The 21,580-nt window shown below is 42.3% G+C and overlaps 1 protein-coding gene across 2 annotated transcripts in view; it reads left to right on the top strand.

Moving 5' to 3' along the window:
* The window catches only part of GRXCR2 (glutaredoxin and cysteine rich domain containing 2), a 143,662-nt gene extending 138,538 nt beyond the window's left edge, over positions 1-5,124 (top strand). For both annotated transcript variants that reach the window (XM_022590007.3, XM_022590006.2), the window contains one exon: positions 380-5,124. In XM_022590007.3, coding sequence (XP_022445715.1) covers positions 380-562 — 183 coding nt within the window. In that variant the 3' untranslated portion in view covers positions 563-5,124. The remainder of the gene's footprint in view (positions 1-379) is intronic.
* Positions 5,125-21,580: the final 16,456 nt, after the last annotated feature.

Raw genomic sequence — 21,580 nt, 5'->3', positions numbered from 1 at the left:
GCTCGGGTACAGTGCCTGACACCTCCCAGGTGTTTCACAAGTGATGACTATTAGTTTGGCAATGAGGAATATTAAGTCCTGCCCTTATGGGCACAGAAATAATGTGTCAGATGGTGACAAGAGAGATGAAAAAGGTCAAGTTGTGGAGTGCACGGCCTGGTGGCAGGAGTTGCTGTCTTAGAGAGGTCCATCAGGGAAATCTCCGATAAAGTGCTGAGCTTATTCTGTGCCTCTGGCCAGGTCCCTCGTTGGCACGTGTGGGACGCATTTTCCTCTAACTCTGCCCCAGCCTCTGCAGGCTCCCAGTGCTATTTTGACCTGTGTGTGAGCAATGGATTTGAACTGCTGCTGTAACTTAACCCTGACCTGTCTCTTGCAGGAAGGGGAACTTCCCGAGGACAACTGTTTTCACTGCCGAGGATCGGGCAGTGCCACCTGCTCTCTGTGCCACGGCAGCAAGTTCTCGATGCTGGCCAACAGATTTAAGGAGTCCTATCGGGCCCTGCGGTGCCCTGCCTGCAATGAGAATGGCCTGCAGCCTTGCCAGATTTGCAATCAATAGCCCGTGGCTTTGTATGTCCGCTTTTATCGCATCCTCCCTAAAGCTGTTTGTAATCAACTGCCCTTCCTCCACCTTCTCCTCCCTCTCCCAGCAAGGAAGCCACCGTGGCTGCCATCACTTCCTCCACTGGCACAACTGAGTTACTCGATGATATTTCGTGAGGCTCCATGTGGGTCTAAGTGGCAGAGGCATTTTTGAATTAGAATCTGCTTTGAAACTGGTTCTCAAGTGATCCTTCCAGGACTGTGTGCATGTATCTCACTTGACTTAGCTCAGGTTTCTCCTTGCACAAGTGAACAAATAAATGTACAATTCAGGCAGCAGGCTGAAGTCATTTCCCGGTTGGGAGTTATTTGAAAAATTCTGCAGAGAGAAAGGAATAAAAAAAGGCAGGTTTCTGATGAACTGCATTCTTGTTGCTTATAATGCATTTCACACAGTTATTGGTCAAATTGCATTTTTAATCAAGCAGAGGAGGAAAGGGAGGCCCAATGTTGAATGCACTAGCAGGCCGCTGAAAACAAAACAAGATGTGTTTGCTTCTTGCTGAAGAGAGGCAAGCTGAGGAGCCCCTTTTTTTTCAAAGTCCTGAGTCTCTCCTGTGTGATGTGCTTGGGTAATATGCATGCAGGCAATGAGCAATGCTACTTCTTAGGACAAGATGAGATGAGACATTTCTGTGCGCCTCTACACTACCGAGGTTATAAGCCAAGTCAAAGCTATTTATGATAAATTTGGTGCTTAAGTATATGGGTGTGTGTGATAACGACTTCTTCCAGCCCCCAAATTACTACCAAAAGAATGCATTTATTTTAAGGCTAAGATGTAGCCATGATCTCTTCATAGAAGGCTGTGGGTATTTTATAGTTATCTACTGGAAACTTCTAAAAACAAACTAACCAAGGCTGATGTTTAGCAATGATGTTTCTACTGTCTATGAACATGCGTACTAAGGATAATTTTTCCTCTTCAAGTTGGTTGTAAAATTAGAAAAATACGTTTGTTAAATGAACTTTTGCAGCTCTAACAGCCATTCCCCTTCCCCCTTGAGAATAACGCTGTAAAATCTGTTATCTATTTATACGCATTGCTTTTCTATGGTAATTATTTTGATTTTCATAACTTAATTTTTTTCAAGATTTGTTTGTTATTCTCTAATATTCAGCTGTTAATATAATTCAACAGTGGAGTGATCTTCAGACAATATACATACTTCTAATAAAAATATTAAACTATTTTTCAAGACCAAGATAATTTTGCCTGTTCTCTTTCAGCCAAAACAATGGCACTATCGCTCACCAACTTTCTTTGCTTCTGTACTTAACTATTTCCTGACTCTGTTTATGTTTTCTTACAGCTATTGGCTCTTCTGTCTTTCCAGAATATCAGAGGAAGGAATGATGTCAAGAGATCCTAAGACCTTTAAGTGTATTCTTCTGCTTTTTGACAGGAACATTTGACCACAGATACTGTTTGTTGGACATGCAGGATGGTATTACCAGGTGCTTGATGTGCAGTGTTTCCCAGAGGTGCACCACTCTTTGGTATCTTATGGGACTTAGAGTTTCAATGGAGGAGACAGATATATAAACAGATAATTACAATATAGTGTGACAAGTTCTGGGAAAGGGGAATTCCAGGGAGCATTTGGAGCACATAGAAGGGACCCCTAATGTAGCCTGAGTGGGGTTAGAGTGGCTTCCCAGAGGAAGAGGTGTGAACTCTGTTGGTTTCTTTTCCTTACCCCAAGCTCTTAAGAGCATTTAATACTTTTCATTTCATAATAAATACATCTACTAATGATTACATTTATTTATTCAGTTAAGTATTTATTGAATACTGGGGATGCATCACTAGACAAAATGGACACAGTCCTGGTCCCTATGGAGCTTACATTTTGGTGCGGTGATATTGACAACCAAAATATATGTATTTAGAGACAACTAAAAATATGTAATACAGAATAAAAAGATACTTTTCTGATTAAACTATATACATATGTATATAATGTATAGTGTGTTACAGAAGGATAAATGTTTGATGAAAAATAAAACATTGGGGCTTCCCTGGTGGCGCAGGGGTTGAGAGTCCGCCTGCCGACGCAGGGGACACGGGTTTGTGCCCCGGTCCAGGAAGATCCCACATGCCGCGGAGCGGCTGGGCCCGTGAGCCATGGCCGCTGAGCCTGCGCGTCCGGAGCCTGTGCTCCGCAACGGGAGAGGCCACAACAGTGAGAGGCCCGCGTACCGCAATAAATAAATAAATAAAAATAATTTAAAAAAAAGAAAAAGAAAACATTGGTGAGGATCGGGAGGGGTTGCATTTTTAAATTAGTTTTCAGGGAAGTGGCCTTGAGAAGGTGCCCTTTAAATAAAGGCTTAAAGGGGATGAAGGAGTTGCGAAGTTATCTGGGGTAGGACTATTCCAGGCAGAGGAAACAGCACAGGAAGGAGAGCGTGGTGTGTTTGAAGAGCAGCGAAGCCAGCGTGGCTGGAGCACAGTGAACAAGATGACAAGAGGAGGTCAGGACCTGCCTGTGCGTGTGTCGGGACCAGGCGGTGCCTTCTTGTGAAACCGTGGTAAGAACTTGGGTCTTACCGTGAGAGAGGTGCTGCCCTGGATGGGAGCTGTTTTCTGAAACCCCTCACCCTCTCCTTTAGCTCCCTCCTCTTAACTGCTGGGGCAGGGGACCTGCAAACTACACTTCCCAGAGTCCCTTGCCCGCTGGCGTCCTCTTAAGTTCCGCCCTGGGAGGTGCTGGCAGGACTGGAAGAAGGGAGGAAGGAAGAGCCTTTCTTGTTTTTCCAGCTGAGGGTCCTGGCAGCCTTTCCCATGTGGCAGCTGCCCTAGCAGCAACGGCAGCTGGGGACTCTGGCTCAGGCAGCTCCTTCCAGCCATGGTCCCTTCAGTGGCTCTGATTGCAGGTTCCATGTCACACCATATTCCCTCTGTTCCTCCAGCCTGAGGGTGGCAGTGGCTTCCTGCAGTTACTCCTCTTTGTCATCAATTCCTTATAATCCGTAGCCTCTCTCTTTGAGATATCTAGAGTGGTTCCTGGTTTCCTGATTGGATGCCGACTGATACAAATGTTTGGAGCAGTAGAGGATCATCATCTAATTTACGTTTTAACAAGCTACTCCGGCTGCTGTGTTGAGGGAAGATGCTACGGGGCAAAAGTGAAAGTGGGAGGCCAGTTAGGAGACCACTGCAGTAAGCCTGGTGACGGCTAATGGTGGCCTAGGCCAGGGTGGCTCCAGCAGAAGGGGTAAAGATGGTCAGTTTGTGGATATATTTTGAAGGTAGAGATATAGGGTCTACTTACTGTCCTTTGTATGCAGAAATATTGCTTGTGACCTACTTAACTGTATACAAAACTTTCCTGAGTCCTTTGCTTACTAGTGGAGATAAGTTTGCACAAAAATCCGCTTTCTGATTTGTATACTACGAGCATTACCAGTGGGTTGGGCAGTGTCAGGGATAGGTTTAGGGCAAGGTTAGCCAACCAGGACGCCTAAGACTATGAGAATTCCTTCAGAGCTAGAGACAAATAAGAGGGTTAGAAAGTATCACAGTGATGCTGTGGTCAAAATAAAAATAATGCTATATCCTTTGAAAACTCAGAAAATTTTCAATGAATACATGTTTGCAAAAGGCACACTATCTATCCATTCATTTATATTCCAGCAAGATCAGATTCCAGGAAGCTAAAGTCTATGCATTAATCTCTTTCTTATTTTGAGATTTAAAAAATATTATACATAAAAGACAGTATATATAATATAATATCACAGTGTATTTGTATAGTCTTAGTAGCTATTTTTTTCTGTTTGGTTTCATAGACTTTTGTGTGTACTCTTCTTTTGTTTGTTTGTTATGTGTACTCTTTTAAATCATGCTTCTATTTAATAAAGAATTAATAAGTAGGGGATTCAAAGATGAAAATACACTTAGTATTTCGCATTAATGAGATTATAATCTTGGGCCTCTGGTCAGCATAATGAGTGAATCTGGCCTTACAGCTCGGGGAGGATGCAGTTACCTCCTCTGCTACTTCCTCCAGTGACTTTTGGTTCCTGTGCTGGCCCAGGTCAGCTGTATTGCAGAGTTAATTTACTTGTTTATTTTAACAAGTACATATCAGCTGTAGTGTGTGCAAGACACTGTTCTTTTTTTTTCTTTTAAAAATTTAATTTTCCTTATTATAATACTTTTTTTTGAATTTTAGAACTTTATTTTTTTATACAGCAGGTTCTTATTAGTTATCCATTTCATACATATTAGTGTACATATGTCAGTCCCAATCTCCCAATTCATCACAAGACACTGTTCTTAGCACTCCACATTTACTAGCACCTTGAATCGTCCTAACAATTGAATTAATTCAGTTTAGGGATCACCTCTTAGTCCTGATGCCAAAAACTCAGCCTTTCTGCACCAGTGCCGAACGAGCTCTTCGAAACAAGGGTTCTGGGTGACATAGAAAAGAGCAGCTTTACTGCTTTGCTAGGCAAAGGGGGGGCCACAGTGGGTTTGTGTGTCCCCTCTCAAAACTCTGTGTCCCAACCTGGGGAGATTTGGTAAGGAGTTATTTTATATAAATTTATATTTATTTATTTATTGTTGGCTGCGTTGGGTCTTCGTTGCTGTGCATGGGCTTTCTCTAGTTGTGGTGAGCAGGGGCCACTCTTCATTGCAGTGCGCGGGCTTCCATTGCGGTGGCTTCTCTTGTTGCGAAGCACAGGCTCTAGGCACGTGGGCTCAGTAGTTGTGGCTCGCAGGCTCAGTAGTTGCGGCGCACGGGCTTCGTTGCTCCGCGGCATGTGGGATATTCCCGGACCAGGGCTCGAACCCATGTACCGTGCATTGGCAGGTGAATTCTTAACCACTGTGCCACCAGGGAAGTCCCTGATACGGAGTTTTATAGCAAAGCTTCAAGGGCAGAGTTGCTGATAGGGATCAGAGTGTGTGCAGGGCCTGCACTCCTTTAATCTGGCCTCCTGATGAACTTCTCTGGTTCCTTTAATGTGGCCTCAGGTAGTCCTGATGAGTTTCTCGAGGTTATCAAACTGTGACCTTCTCTCTGGGACATCTTCCAGTTGGTGGAGGTTTTAGATCTGCAGAAGAGCTTAAAGATATTGTTATGTCGTGTATCCCTTGAGGTGGAACCAGGACCCTGTTCCAAGGCTGCACTATTGTTTCTTGGTGGCTCAGCCCGTGTCTCTGCATCCCCTCCCTTCCCTGATTAGCAACTGTTGGAATCCGCCCTTTGGATCTCAGGGAAGGGCATGGAGGCTGGAAACTATTCCCTACAAACAAGAAATGGGGGACACGGAAAGGCTTCCGTGCCCAGGAGCCCCACAGGGTCCTGCTCGATTTCAGTCCCACACAGGATGTTCCTTTCCATTGGGTGCCACGTCCACCCAGACTATACACCTGCAGGCCCTTGCTGTGGTCCTCACAAACGTCTTGCCTCACTGTGCCTTTGTGAAAGGAACAAGCTGTATGAAAACGGGGGCTGACCTTATATGATTGTAATGAGGCAACCTAACTCAGCAAGACTACCTTTGCTGACTGTACTGGCCACTTGCCACCATCCTGCTGCTCCTTCCTTTCTTTTCTAGTTCACCCTCTGTTTTTATTAATCTGTTGGGTAGAGTGACTCATCTTCACGGCCCCTATTCCCAAACACGGCTTAGCCTCAACGCCTATCTGCTTCTCCACAGGCCAAGATCTGCAGGGCCAGGGGTTTTCTTTCACACACCCCACCCTTCTTGGAAGACGCTTGTGGTTTGAAATGACTTATATTCCCTTCCCTTCCTGTCCAGGGGATTCTGTGGAGTGAGGAGGGCAAGAGTCCATACTCCTGAAACCTTTGCCCCTAGAATAACTCTATGATTTTTCTGTTTTTACTTTGGCTTCCTTTTTTTTTTTTCCAGATAAGATTCCTCTTGAAGAGAATGTTGCATATTTAAAATATTTTTTGAAATCCACATAATTTACCTTTCCAAAGACATGAATTAAGTTTACATTTATAGAGAAGATGTTGTTCTTATTCTAAGTCTTCTGAAAACACGAACCGCTGTGGTAAAATATTCATTTAGACCTGTGCCGGTGACATTTATAAAAAACTTCTGTGGTTCACTAGAGCTTAAGCTGAGTGAATTTTATGCTAAAGGGAAATTTGAAAGAAATGTTCACAGTTGTTTTTATCACCTGTCCTCATTAGTTGCGTCTCCTCATTTTCTAATTAACCACAGTAATTATAGAGAGTTTGCATTCCTGCAATTATGTGAGAGAGAAATGGAGTTATGTCAGTGTCAGATTGTGGCATATAATTACTACCTGTGTTAAAGAACGTGTACAGCCCAGAGAAGAGAAGACTTGGAACCATAATACAGTAGAACTTCCTCATTGCTTGGGGGTGGGAGAGTGGGGGAAGGAAGTAGGAGGGGAAAGTTAAATCAGGCCTTGACAAAATTAGAGTCAACCTGTATCTCCTTTAACATGACGAGATTCCTCTTTGTACATTTCCCTTAGCATCACTTTTGTCCAGCTCCCAAGTCCTTCTTTCCCTATTAATGATTAATTCTCAGAAGACTGAGGCCGTTAATTCACATTTAGGTGTGAATGGCTAGTAGATTATTGACCATGGCTGCTTTTTAGGTTCAAAGTGTTATGCTGTTGAAGGCCTCCTATGAGTCAGGCCATGTGCAAGACACGAGGAGCCAGAAGATGAAACAGACATAGTAGCTTCTCTCTGGGACATTATAGTCTCACAGGGAACCAGAGATTTGAATAAATATTTGCAAAATAAAATTATGTTTGCCATAGGAGAGGAAGAGAAGAGAGAGTGGCTAACTCTCCTTGAATTGTGGGTCTCTTTCATTGAGCTATGAGCTCCTTAAGGGCAGGAAGTGTGCCTCATCTATCACTGTATCCCCAGCATCTCCTACAAAGCCTGGTGCATAGAAGGTGCTCAGTAAATGACTGGTGATTTGGTGTTTGCAGAGACATGACATTTGGTTGCACACACATGGCCCTCAGTGCATTGCCGTATGGGCCAGTGCCTTGGGAAATTTCACATGTAGACAGCTTCTAAAATGGCTCCCAGTGATCCCCACCTTCTGGTAATCATCCTGTACAATCACCCCCTTGAGTGTGAACTGGACTGAGTGATTTGCTTCAAACAGTAGGCTATGGCAAAAATGATGGGATGCCGTCTCTGAGAATAGATTATAAAAGACTATGACTCTTTCTCTGGCTTTTCTTGCTTTCTCACCTGATGAAGCCAGCTACCATGCTGTGAGCTGTGTTATAGAGAGGTCACGTGGCCACGAACAGAGGGTGGCTCCTGGCCAACAGCCAAGGAGGAATGGAGGTCCTCAGTCCAGCAACCACTAGGAGCTAAATCCTGCCGACAACCACATGTGTGAGCTTGGAAGAGGCTTCTTCCCTAGGTGAGCTTGAGACTCAACCAGAGTTGACCTCTTAATTGCAGCCTTGTGAGGGACCTGGGGCCACAGGCACCCGGTTAAGCCCTGCCCGGATCTCTGGCCTGTGGGATGCTGAACTTCGAGATAATAAATGTTGTTTTAAGCCAGTAAGTTTGGGGACCATTAGTTACATAGGGATAGATAATTAACACAATGTAAGACCACCTTCTCTCTAGGTCTTTATTGACAGATCATTTCTTTTGTTTTGTTTTGTTTTTGACAGATCATTTAAATCCAAAAGGTTTTCCCATGGAGAGGAATACACAGAATCATTTATTCTTTGTTTAATGTTCAATTTATTAAACTCATGAATCTAATACCCCAAACTAAAAATTGGGGCCTTTAAATATTGATTACAGATTTATTAAGCATATCATTTTAAACAGTTTAAACTACCTGTAATTATATATTTAGAACAGCTGATCCTTTTAAACACTTTGAAACCATAATTCACAAACATATAAAACAAAGGCCACAGAACTTATTGTTATAGTTTCACTTAAATTTCCTCTAAAACATCAATATCATAGGTTTAATGTCTTTCTTATTTCTCTTCTTATTTTTCTATATGTGTTTTTAGATACCCTCAGAGTTTCAGCATTATTAATTTTATTCCTTTCCTTGGGTCATAAAATTCTTAGCAGACCCTGAAGAAAAGATTACCTTATCAGAATTGCCTAGATTGCAGAACTTTGGTTTATTGACTGACTAATTCTTGATTATACTTGTTTGTTTCTCTCAAGGTGATTCTAACCCAAACTGCCTTTCTATATTAAGCTTTTCTATGAAAGCTTAACTATAAAAATTAACTATAATTTTCTATAGTTAAATTACACCTGTTAATTCTAGGTGTATCTTATCTTATGCCTAGGGTTTTAATTTTGCAACCTAGTATTTATCTCTGATTAAAAAAAAATCACTTGGCCATTGTTATATATAACCTATTATCTTGTCATAATCAAATATTGATTTTTGTCTCTTAGCATTAAAAAGTTACATCTCCCTTATTAGCATTGAGATTTAATCTCCTAGGGGTTGAGAGATTAAGTCTGTGTAGTTAGTGTTCCTCTGTAGGTCATCTGGCAAACACTGTGGAACCCCCTTTCTGGTTGGTTATTGTGGGTGCCCACCCAAACTGAATAGTCCTTCTTGTTCTTGGCATCTACATTTTCTGGGGCTATTTGACTTACACTGTCCAGTGTTTATTCTAAACAGATAAAGTAGACATATGACTGTGCTTTATAAACATACAAGATTCATAGAAGAAATATCAAACCCTCTTAATTATTAAAATCAATGAAAAATAAACATGATCTATTATAGTCACTACATTCTATTACAGTAATCTTTCAGGCAAACTCCATAATAACTTTTCTATTTTGAGTCATTTTGAATTCATGGTCTTTCACAAAACTCATCTTGTCCTGTAAACCATGATGATGACTATGATGGTGATGGTGATGGTGATGATGATGGTGACGGTGCTTTTGATGCTCAAATTGTAACTTCATCCTAAGAGATGCATCTTCTTTTAAATGGGCAAGAGTAAACTATAGTGTTTAAGGATGCACATTTGGGTGATAAAATCAAAAAAACAAGAAACAAGAAAGTTATTGTTATAAAAGTGAGGATATGAGGAAGGGGAAGGGGGTGTGATCAGAATGAGGCTCATGGTAGGAGCTTATGGAATAGGTGGCAAAGTTCTATTTTTTGACCTGGGCAAACATTTGACTTGTGTGTGTGTGTGTGTGTTATATCTGCTCTATTTGTATAATAGTAATTTTATTTAAAAAACTGTCACCGTATGGTCACTGGGGGGCTCTTTATGTTGACTCCTTTATCCTTTATACACTGCCCCTAATATTCTTGAAAACTCTCTTGCTTTTTTGGCAACAATAGGATGTTGGAGAGATGTTCTGAAATTTTTTTTTTCCATCATAAATCATGAAATTAGCTACCTTCCAAAGGATTCTGTTTTCTTTTAATAGGAAATAATTCTAAAGACCAGGAGCTGGGCTCTGGGGATGCACATGGAAATGTGTGGGGAGCAAGAATGCATTGCTGTTGCTACTGGGTCACTGAGAGCTGAAAACATACTTATTAAGGTTATTATTTCACACTGGTATTTCCAATTTAACTTACGGTATTGCTATTCCATACTTTTCTTGTATTATATAAGGTTTCATCAAGTACAAGCCTTTCTCCTGAATTGACAATCTTTTTGGTCTGATGAAGCTCCTGAATGGAACCAAGACATGCTTTATATCACATTCTGCTCTTTGGTACAATAATTCCCAAACTTCTGTCAGTCACATAATTCCTACATTTTTTTCTACAAATTTGCTAAGTTTATATCATTTATATTATTGTTTTCTTAATATTTTTGTTTAATCAACATTAAAGTGACCCCCTTAAAAGAATGATATTCATATTAGGCAATAATATCTGTGGAAATATAAGGTTTCATTAATGGGCCATATATTTTTTCCAGTATCTATTAAGATGGATGTGAGTGTTGGAATTTGAGGCGACTCAATAAATGTCATCTTTCTCACTCAAGTTTAGCACCATCTGAAAGGTAGACAAAAATCAGGAAAAAAGAGCTCAAAATATGAGGTTCATTACTAATAAAGGCTGCACTGGGGGTGTTGCTTAGGAGCTCGATGAGTATGGGCTCCCTTAGAGTGGACCCCAGGCTTGGACAGACACATCCACTGACAGGCTTGACCTGCAGTGTGGCCCCATTTTCCTCACAGCCAAGGACAGCACAGAAGTTGTCCTCCCTGAAGGAGACAGATTCAAACAGTAAGGAGAGAAAGACTGAGCTACCATACTTAGTTTTTTCTCCAAACTCACCAATCAGGCAGGAATGAGTAAGGGAGCAGAGAGGGGCCAGGGAACATTAAGCTAATGGATATTTCTGTAAATAAAACACAAAGTCAGGGGAAATAACTACTAAAAATACATGTTTGTCCATGTATCGAGTTAAAGCATCTAAGTACAACTTTTGGGAAATGCTGCTATAGTGAACAGTGTTACGATAAAGTGCCTGTGAAGTTCACCTTGTCCAATATTTCTTGGGTACCTTCCCTGCATCTCAATTTATTTGTTGCATTTGGAGGAACACATTTAACGTAGAAGAGTCTGTCTGAATCCAAATCAGAGTGAGTCATATTGACAATGTAGCACATATGCCATCTGGGTCATTTTTCAGATACTTGTGTTAAATAAACTATCATTATGAAATCATAATCACAAGGTTCCAGCCCTTCTTATGCCACTGGGTGTTATTTTACCTTCACTATTCACAAAGCGACTATACTATGGCAAAATCTTCTGAGTTTTCATTCTTTATTTCCTTAATTGAGTTGGGGACACTTATCCCATTCAAATATTTTGATATGGTAGTTTCCTCTGTTCAGGCTCCATAGAATGACAGTGCTTAAAGGAAAAAGTAGAGATACCCTGACTCCCCCCTTGTTTTATAGAGATGAGAAGTGAAGGTCTGAAAAGGCAAAGGACTTGTCCAAAGTCACATCCTACTTAACTGACTTAACCTCAGATGTGGGGTCTTCTAGCTCTCAGTTCATTAATTCTTTAATGCTGCCCCTGGGCTGTTAAGCATAAAGTCAAAATGAGAAAGCAAGGGGTCTTAGCAGAGAAAAATTATTTCCTATCATTTTCTATCTCTAAAATATATTTTGAATCTCTCCATTCTTTTCCATATTCCATACCATCACCATAGTCCAGTCAACATCACCTCCTACCTGGATCACTGAAGTAACCTCAAAACACATCTTCCCCATTTTCAACCTCCAATTCAGTTTCTTCCCTTCACATGAGTTGTTCACTGGAATGCTTTATCTTTTATTTTTCACCACTCAGAACTCAAGCCCTAACTTTTTTGATTCCTCATACTGTGATCTCTAATAGAACACAAACTTCCCCCCATATTTAGCTGATTTAAAGATCTGTAAAATGAAAATATAGATATTTATTGGAAAAAATCCACCTATAAGTGGACCCATGCAATTCAAACCTGTGTTGTTCAAGGGTCAACTGTATATCTCTTTGGTTTATTGATGTTTCCTCAGTGTCTGGAAAACTGCCCGTATGTGATGGCTCCCCAAAAAATATTTATTGAAAGAAATAACAGCAAACACTACCCACTGGATACTTACAGATTTTAAGATAAAGACATGGAACAGAATTTTGGGGATTTTGGCTCAAAGATACATGGCCTGGTATGTCTAGGTTAACAAGGAGATGCAGTTTTTTAAAAAATTTTTATTTATTTATTTATTTTTGGCTGCGTTGGGTCTTCGTTGCTGTGCAAGGGCTTTCTCCAGTTGTGGCAAGCAGGGGCTACTCTTCGTTGCGGTGCGCGGGCTTCTCATCGCAGTGGCTTCTCTTGTTGCGGAGCACGGGTTCTCGGCGTGCGGGCTCAGTAGTTGTGGCACACAGGCTTAGTTGCTCTGCAGCACGTGCGATCTTCCTGGACCAGGGATCGAACCCGTGTCCCCTGCATTGGCAGGCGGATTCTTAACCACTGCGCCACCAGGGAAGTCCAAGAAGTTGCATTTTAGTAAGACAGTACAGCTAACAGATTGCACTAATAGCATGGATTATCAAATGCTTCTACAATAACTTTTAGACTGCAGCAAAATGAAAAAAAAGGGTTTCCAAGAATCTATAAATCAACATAGCATATTAAAGTGTTGTAAAAAACTAAGCAAATCTATATTTTTCAACCTCTCATCCTGTCAAGAAGATGAAACACAATCCTGTTATGAACTGGCTTAGGTAAGTCCTATTGGTTGAAGTATGGAGAGTTTAAGGTTTTCTTTTTATTAGTCACTAGTTAACTACTGAGAATTTTCATCTTAAGTAAACTTTCTTATAAGTATCTGAGTAGGTGTGTTGGCCCTCACCTTCTTTGTCTGTAAACTGTGGATATAACAGTTCCTGGCTATTGTGGTGAGGATGAGATAAGTTAACACATGCAAATTACTCACAGCAATTACACAAAGAACAGTGCCTGACTCATATTAAGTGCCCAAGAAATGTTACCTATTATTACGAAAAGCTTGTATTCATGCTTTAGTTCCTTTATTATTTTATTTGAATAGCAATTTCCTCTATCAGAGAACTTATTTATACATCACCTTATCTGAATTGCATGAAAGATTCAGCACTTAGTGTTTGCAGGGTGCCAGAGATACAAAGAAACGTAAGACCCAGTCCCATCTTTGAGAAATACGCAATTGAGTTCCAGCAAAGTACTTTATCCTATGGTTTGCTTTTAGAAAATACCGCTCCAAGGGAGCTAAATTTGGACTGTCAGCTTTTTACCAATTAGGATTCTCTAGGTTGCAAGTAAGAGAAGCCAGCTCAGACTGGCTTGGACTACAAAGTGGATTTGTTAGCCCATGTATGGGGCAATGAAAATAGTGTGGTGTAATTGGGGGTAATTGGTGAGGGGTTCCATAGTGTTCACTGTAAGGCCGAGATTAAAAAAAAAAAAAAGACTGGGAATTCCCTGGCAGTCCAGTGGTTAGAACTCCACGCTTCCATTGCAGGGGGCATGGGTTCAATCTCTGGTCAGGGAACTAAGATCCCACAAGCTGTGCGGTGTGGCAAAAAAAAAAAAAAAAAAGAAAAAAAGGCCTAGAATTTCCTATCTGTTTTTTCCTGTCATCACAGGGATGGCATCAAACCAAGGCTGTGGCCCCAGTAAAGCTCTCTTTATGTCTCACAGGTCCAGACTGGGTCAGATGCCCATTCTACTGCCAATCAGTGGTAATGAAGATCTTTCCTAGGCCAGTAAGGCCCACCACTGAAGCTAGGGGTCGAGTGAACACCTGAAGAAAAACAGGGTTCTATCCTGAAGACAGAGGGCAGGATGAAAGCAGAGTAAACGACCAACAATTCCCAGCCTACCCTTCGAAGGGGGAACTGTATCTTCCTTTTCTTTATGTTCTAACACGTTCTGTGCCAGCTGCACAGAAGGTGCTTAATAAATACTAGCAGAAAGGCTGGGTAGTGAATAGACCCAGGAAGAATGATTTATTCACCTTACATAAGCCTCCTGCGTCCTAGAAACGCTTGTCCCAGGAACTAGCATGACCAGTTCTTTCTTGTTTAATTGCCTTTTCCCTTAGCAATATAACCATGGGTTCCATCTAGTCCCAGTAGTGCTAGAGGGGAGGTCTGGATTGACCCTTCCTTCTGGAGCCCCATCGTTGATTAATTATAAGTTGTGATGTTCCTCATTCATTCCCAGGTCATGGGGCATCTTTTGGCTGGTTGGTATCGTACGTCATGGTAGATGAGTCAATCTTCTAAGGTTTGCGCCCAGAGAAATTGCCATTTAAGCTCCCTCTTCATTCTAGCTCTGAGCTTAGGGAAGCAGTTGTTGATGGACTCGTTAGCATCTTAGGAAGACTCAGAATGACCTCCCCATCCTTAAACTGTTGTTTAATCGGTTGTCCCAGAGAGACACTGAGAGCCTCACTGGAATGTTGCTTCATGCAGAAAAAACAGCCCGGCCTAGCCTCCAAGTCATCATATGTAATGACAATGGTAACAACTATAGTAAAAAAAAAAAAAAAAAAGAAAGAAAAGCAAGTCTAATGCCTGGTCACAAGTAAGAATAATGTTAGGTACATGTGACATTGGTAAATGTGTTACATCCCTGGAATTAACCCTTTGACTTGCATGCTCAGCATCTCTTTTATCTCATCTCTAACTAAGACAGCATCCATATTTTAGGGGTAGACTTGGGGTAACCAAGTACACACAACCACTGCATAATATCATCTACAATAGTCATTTAAGCTTTTGGGGAGCTAAAAGCAAAGTCAGGAGCCGCTTTATTCTGAGACATTACTACCACGTTAATTAGGTATGCTCTTACTGGTAAGATCAGTCTTCTTGGTGAGCAAACAAAGGCCGTTGCTTGATGGCTTAAGTTAATCTTGATGTGACCGTTCTAAGAAAAGAATATTTTTTTCCAAAGAGGAAAGAATTATTCAAAGTCCTTGCATGAATCGTCTATTTCTAGGGGTACTTTCTCTAATATTTATGTTTACCTCGAATTTTATTTTTTCATGCTTTCATGAGTCACCAATACCTCTTTTGATTGGCTTATTCTTTCTTCGGAATTATGAATGCCTTTAATCTAAACGCTCTTTTGTGTTCTGCCTTCAAATCATTCCAGTTTTCTTCCAGTGACTTTGTGTCTATTAGTTTACACCTCTGCAGAGAAAAATTGGGGGAGACTGGATTCTGCTCCCTTCGGATGAGTTAACCTCTGCAAGCTTCAGTTTATTCATCTGTAAACTGTGGATAGGAATGATAATGGATGTGGTACTCTACCCGGATCCCCTCTTCAGGACCTATGCTTCCTCCAACCCCCAACCCAAAGCCGTGCTCCTCACTGGGAATTGTCCTGCACTGCAAGGGAATTGCCTCCCCTAGCCCCTCGCCTCAGTGGGACTCACCCAGAACCAGAGCTTCTCTTCCTATAGGGTTGGCTGAGACTCAGTTGGAACCATATTTTGGGTTAGATTATCTCTTTGCCTAATCTTGCATTCTTCACTATCGGTGGTTGTATCTCCCAAAGCACCCCCAATCCTCCTGTACGTCATTGACTGATGACATTCACATTTCTGCCTGATCTCATCTATCAGATAGTCCTTTGAGAAAAGTAATAACTAACTCAAGGCAAAGTTAAGTTGTCTTAAGTTTGTTGTTTGTCCCTAAACTCACTCTTCTTTTGCTCTGGGGCTCTTCATGGTTGCCTCTTTCCCCTCCAACAGTTCCAGCCCTCCAGTTCCTTACTGCTCACACCTTCTTGCCCTAGAAAGATAGGTGGGAAGGGAAAAGACTTGGTAAACTTATTCTCATTGAGGCTGAACATGTTACCCCTTAGCTTTCTAAGTTACACTTCTTTTGAAATTCTCTCTGTGTGCCTTTTGTCTTATTATTATTGTTCCCTGTATTATGACCACAACTGCCCTTCCGTAATTTCTGGTTTTCAGTCTGGTGTGAGATCACTCTTTTAAAATTGGTCTTCTCAGACAGGAAATATCTTAGATTCTTTTAAAATTCATGCCATTAATTGCTACCACTGTTACAAAGAAAATTTCCCCTTTTGTACGAACATCATGAGGTAAATTGGCCTTAAAGGATGCAGTTTTACCAAACAAAATGAATAAAATTCTCAGTGGATTTCTAAACAATCAAGGTGGAAAAAGTAAAAAGAGAGAGTTGAAAATATAAATGTGAAAGGCAGCTCAACTTTCAAAGGTATCAAGAGTTGGGTTGATTTGCAGATGGAATAAGGCCTGGCAGGCAATAAGGGGTTCTTTTCTCTTTTCTTTTTTTCCTGGCATATGAACTCATAACAGCTAAATTTTTCTCCCACATTATATTAGGCAGGAGTCTCAGCTGAAAGTGTTAGAAAACTCAAATTAAGTTAAGCAGAAAAGGCGATTTACTAGAAGGATTCTGGAGAAACTCAGAAAACCCAAGGAGCTGCAGGAAACGGCAGCTCATGGGGTTCAGGGACCAGACCTTGAAATCTGGTTCCACCAGCCTCTCTTTTCATCTTTGATCTCTGCTTGTTTGCGTCTGGTGTTGTGGGTTGATACCTTTGTCCTCTAAAAGGTATTGAAGTCCTAATGCCCAGTACCTGTGAATACCTTATTTGGAAAGAGAATTTTAACAGATGAGCAAATTAAGATGATGTGTTAGTTTGTTGGGGTTGCCATAACAAAGTACTACAGACTGCATGGCTCAGACAATATAAATTTATTTCCTGAGAATTCCCTGGAGGTCCAGGGTTAGGACTCTGTGCTCTCACTGCCGAGGGCCCGGGTTCAATCCCTGGTCAGGGAACTAAGATCCCACAGGCTGTGTGGCATGGCCAAGAAAAAGAAAGAAAGAAATTTATTTCCTTACAGTTCTGGTGGCTGGAAGTCTAAGATCAAGATGTTGACAGGGTTAAAATTGTCCTCAAACAAAAGTCCTATCTTTTTACCCTGTAACTACCCTTCAAGGACTCTGTTCTAAAAAAGCAATGAAACATGCTGATAAAAATTTACCCACCAGGATTTTCATGATAGCAATAGTTCCTACCATGTCCCTCCCCAGCTCAAAGTTTTCAGTAACTTCCCATTTCACACAGAGATAAAGCCAAAATCTTCACCAATGGCCTAGAAGACTCTATGTGACCTACATCCTTATTACTTTTTTGACCTTTTCTCCCAGGACTCTGCTCCAGCCACACTGGCCTCAGTTCTCAAATACACCAGGCAAAGGAGCGCTGTCTTAGGGCCTTTGAACTTGCTACTCCCTCTGCCTGGAATGATCATCCTTCAAGTATGAACATGACTTGCTCCCTCTCTTCTTTCAAATCTTCTACTTAAATGTCACTTTGTCTGGGAAGTCTTCCCTTCTGCCCTGCCCCCATTTATCATCCTTCTTCTCCACTTTTTCTCCTTAGCACACATACTTGTGTAATACCAGATATTTTACATATTTGTTTTGCTCTGCGTTGGAAACTGAATACCTTCTAGGTTCTCTATAACACGTGGATGGTATGATGACCAGCTGGCTCCTTGCCCTGGAACGTTTCTTCTCTGCCTGATTAAAATTCTTGAACTTCCTTTGTGTTGAGCTGCACCCCTCAGGCCTGCAAGCCCTTTACTTGCCCAGACTTAAGACTGAAGAAAGAGCCCTGGGTCAGGGACAGAGACATCACCGGTTTAATGGATGGGAGAGCTTACACGTCTAAAGCAAGGACCTGGAGCTACACCCCACTGTCACCCCACCGTCTGTAGATGGAGGACAGGGCATGGCAGAAGTCTTTGGCTGGGGAGGAATGTGTATGTGTTACCAGTTGCAGAGGGAATTGAAGTCAGGTTACCAGGGAAACCAGCAGAGGGACACACCCCTTTGATAAATTATCATAGTGGAGATAGTTCTGATCTAAAGATTGGAACAGTCACTAGTTGGGGCTAGGGGCAAGTATGTAGGCATTTACCAATTAGGCTCTATGATTTAGAGGGAAGGTCAGTCATGTGAGTAGGTGTAGTTAAAGCAGGGGATGTACAGAGAGCAAGAGAACCGCTATTCTGAGTGACCTGACAATACACTCTGTCTCCTCAGTGTCATCCTTAGTCAATGGGGGGAAGAGAAGTCTGGTTCAATGATGCCATGGGTCTAACTTACCCTGACATTGTGAACTTGTTCTGAGATTTTGCCTTGTTTTCCCTGCAGATTTCTGCTTTGTGCCCTTGTATCCATGTTGCCTGCCCTGAGTCTCTTGTCCATATCTGAAATCTCAGGGAGCTAGAAGGGAATTTAGAGATAAAATTGGCCCATGTGGTCATTTTGTTGATAGTGAAACTGAGGTGCAGGGGCGGGAAGGAACTCGCTCAAGGTCATGTTCTATGTTAAGTACATTCATGAATTTATTCAATATATACTATGTGCTAGGCACTTGTAGAATAATAGAAAAAATATATATTGGTCTCTGCCCCCCTCCCCCCTTCACTCCCCTCTCCCACCTCTTAAACTCCTCCTGGCACAGAGCTCCTAAAACCCTTGTCATATCCTAAGTGATAAAAGCACTAGGAGCATATTTTTTTCTAATATTTGGTCTTTGACTCTGTTCCTGACACCAAGCTCCTAAATCCCCTGGAAATTTCTGGGTGATAGGAGTGTCTTTTGTTCTAATGAGGCAACTCTGGCTAGGCTGCTGAATGGAGGCTGATCACCAGAAAGACCAAACCAGGATTAGAAACTTGGAATTTTCAGCCGCATCCCCCATGCTCCAGAGACAGGAAATGGGCTGGAAGTGGAGTTAATGATTGATCCTGCCTATGTGTGATGAAGCCTTCATAAAAATCCCCAAAGTATGGGGCTTGGAGAGCTTCCAGGTTGCTGAACATGTGGAAGTGCTGGGGGAGTGGGATGGCCGGAGAGGGAATGGAAGCTCGATGCCCCTTCCTACCTAGTCCTATGCAACTCTTCCATCTGGATGTTCATCTCTAACCTTTGTCATATCCTTTTATAATAAACCGGTAAACAGTAAGTAAACTGTTTCCCTGAGTTCTGGAAGCTGGTCTAGCAAATTAATTGAACCATGGGAACCTCTGATTTATAGCCCATCAGGTAATCACCTTGACATGGGCTTGACATCTGGAGGGAGGGGCAGTCTTGTGGGAGTGAGCCCTTATCCTTGGGGTCTGAAGCTATCTCCAGATAGATCGTGTCAGAATTGTGTTAAATTGGAGGACACCCAGTGTGACACCCAGGTGTCACAGAATTGCCTGATGTGAGGGAAACCCCTACGCATCTAGTGTCAGAAGTGTGAGTGTGGTAGTTATGTGAGAATAAAAGAAACACAAGAGGCGGACTGAGGTTTTTCCTACTCAGCACTGAATAGGGAAGAGTGAATAAGACACAGTTCTTTCCAGTCTGGACAACCTCACAGTTCAATGGAGAATTCATATAAACAGACAATTACAAGACTGGATAAAAAAGATCGGTGAGGGCTTGCCTGGTGGCGCAGTAGTTGAGAGTCCGCCTGCCGATGCAGGGGACACGGGTTCCTGCCCCGGTCCGGGAAGATCCCACATGCCGGAGAGCGGCTGGGCCCGTGAGCCATGGCCGCTGAGCCTGTGCATCCGGAGCGTGTGCTCCGCAATGGGAGAGGCCACAACAGTGAGAGGCCCGCATACCACAAAAAAACAAAAAACAAAAAACAAAAAACAAAACCCTATTAAAAAAAACAAGATCAGTGAGAGAGAGACGGTCAGTATGAAGAGGGTGAGAACGGCACAGAGGTGAGAGGGCAAGGAGAGAAGGTCAGGGCTGAAGCTCTCCATCCACTTAAATCTCACAGTATTTATAAAGGGCCAATCATCCATTCTTTCCACCCAAATGTATTGGATGTTCTTCTACTGGGCCTTGCCTTGAAGATACAAAGATGAGTCTGGTATCTTAAAGGTCAAATAAGGTCATGAACTTGTGAGGTTGGCCCCCAAATTTCCAAACTCAAGTCCCTGACTGGTTAAGCCACTCAATTTCAAAGCAAAGGAAATTTGTTTCACAGCCCCTTTCTCTTCCTTGGGACACAGTGAGTAAGTTGTGCAAACTGGCTGTGATTCTGAGCCACAAGACTGCTTGGAGGTGGCCTCCCTTGTCAAGCCTGGCACCCCTTTTCAGCTTCAGAGTGCTCTGATGTCCTTGGAACGGGCAGGTAGTGTTTGTTCTTACACAAGGCAGTTGGCCAGCCAGCCCAAGTAGAGCCAACAGGTGCTGGGTCCTTTAATCTTTCAGGACACAACCTTGGCCTTTTGTGGCTGGTTAATCAGGAGTGGGTGAGCAGCTGTCCAAGGATACATTCTGGAAGAAATCGGTGGTCCGGGTGGAGCGTGGGCACAGGGTCCAGTCTGGTGGGAGCTTCTCTTTCACACCCAGTATCCAGCTGCTGTCTGGTTGCAGAGGCAGATTAGAGACACCATCAACTCCACAAGTAAATTATCTCTCCTTTGTAGGCCTGTGTAATTCCCCAGGGACATTGGTGTTTGTTCTTTTCCTGTAAGGATGGGTTGGTGATATAGTAGAGTTGCTTTATACATACATTCAACATGTAATGGCTTTGGTGCCTAACTCTCCACCCCACTTCTCATTCAGTATTTCAAGGTAATGCAGCCCATAGGTTTAGTAAGGTGGGGATTAAGAATTAACTACTGGGTTTAGCAATTTGGTCCTTGGTGACCCTGACAGCAGTAAGTTCGGTGGAGTGCCAGGGGCCTGAACTGGCTGGAATGGGTTCAAGAGATTTCAGGAAAAAAATGGAGCAGAGAGTTGAAATAGAGCTAGAAGAAGATATGGGGTTAAGAGTAGATTTTTTTTTAAGATGGAAGAAATCACAGTGTACTTGTATGCCGGTTGTAATGATCCAGTAGAGGCAAAACTGATGATTCAAAAAAGAGGGAGTGGTTATGGCTTGAGATGTCCTTGAACCAGAAAGAGGACAAAGAACTTTTACGGATGTGGTAGAGCTGTGTAGGGGAGGAAAAAGTTTTCCTTGACCCTCTTAGGGTCCCTGGCTAGATGTGAAAACTAAACTGACAAAGACAGATTGACAGGAGAAAAGCATACACATTTACTTACTGTAAGTTTTATAAGTGACATGGGAGCCTTCATCAGGAAATGAAGACCTGAAGAAATGGTTAAACCTAAGTGTTTTTATTCTAGGTTTGATAAAGAGTGGGCAGTTGTGGAGAAGTATGATAGGACAAAGGGTACGAGGTAAGTATAGCAAACTGGGGGAAACTTGGCAAGGCCTGTTTGTTCGGATTCTTCCTGGTGATCCTTCATCCTGGAGATGCTTCTTTCCTCCGGGTATAGAGGGGCACCTGTTAGAAGAGGGTCTGACCTGCTTCAGGGGAGAAGGGTGGGGGACAGCCAGAGAGATCTTCCTGCTTCTGCTGTTTTCTCAGACTCC

This window comes from Delphinapterus leucas, chromosome 3 (genome assembly GCF_059928025.1).
Source record: "Delphinapterus leucas isolate spDelLeu-1000000601 "Yukka" chromosome 3, BTC_Dleu_Yukka2, whole genome shotgun sequence".
Taxonomy (NCBI): Eukaryota; Metazoa; Chordata; class Mammalia; order Artiodactyla; family Monodontidae; genus Delphinapterus; species Delphinapterus leucas.
Note: the sequence above shows the minus strand (reverse complement) of the source record. Positions and strands in the feature narration are given on the sequence as shown.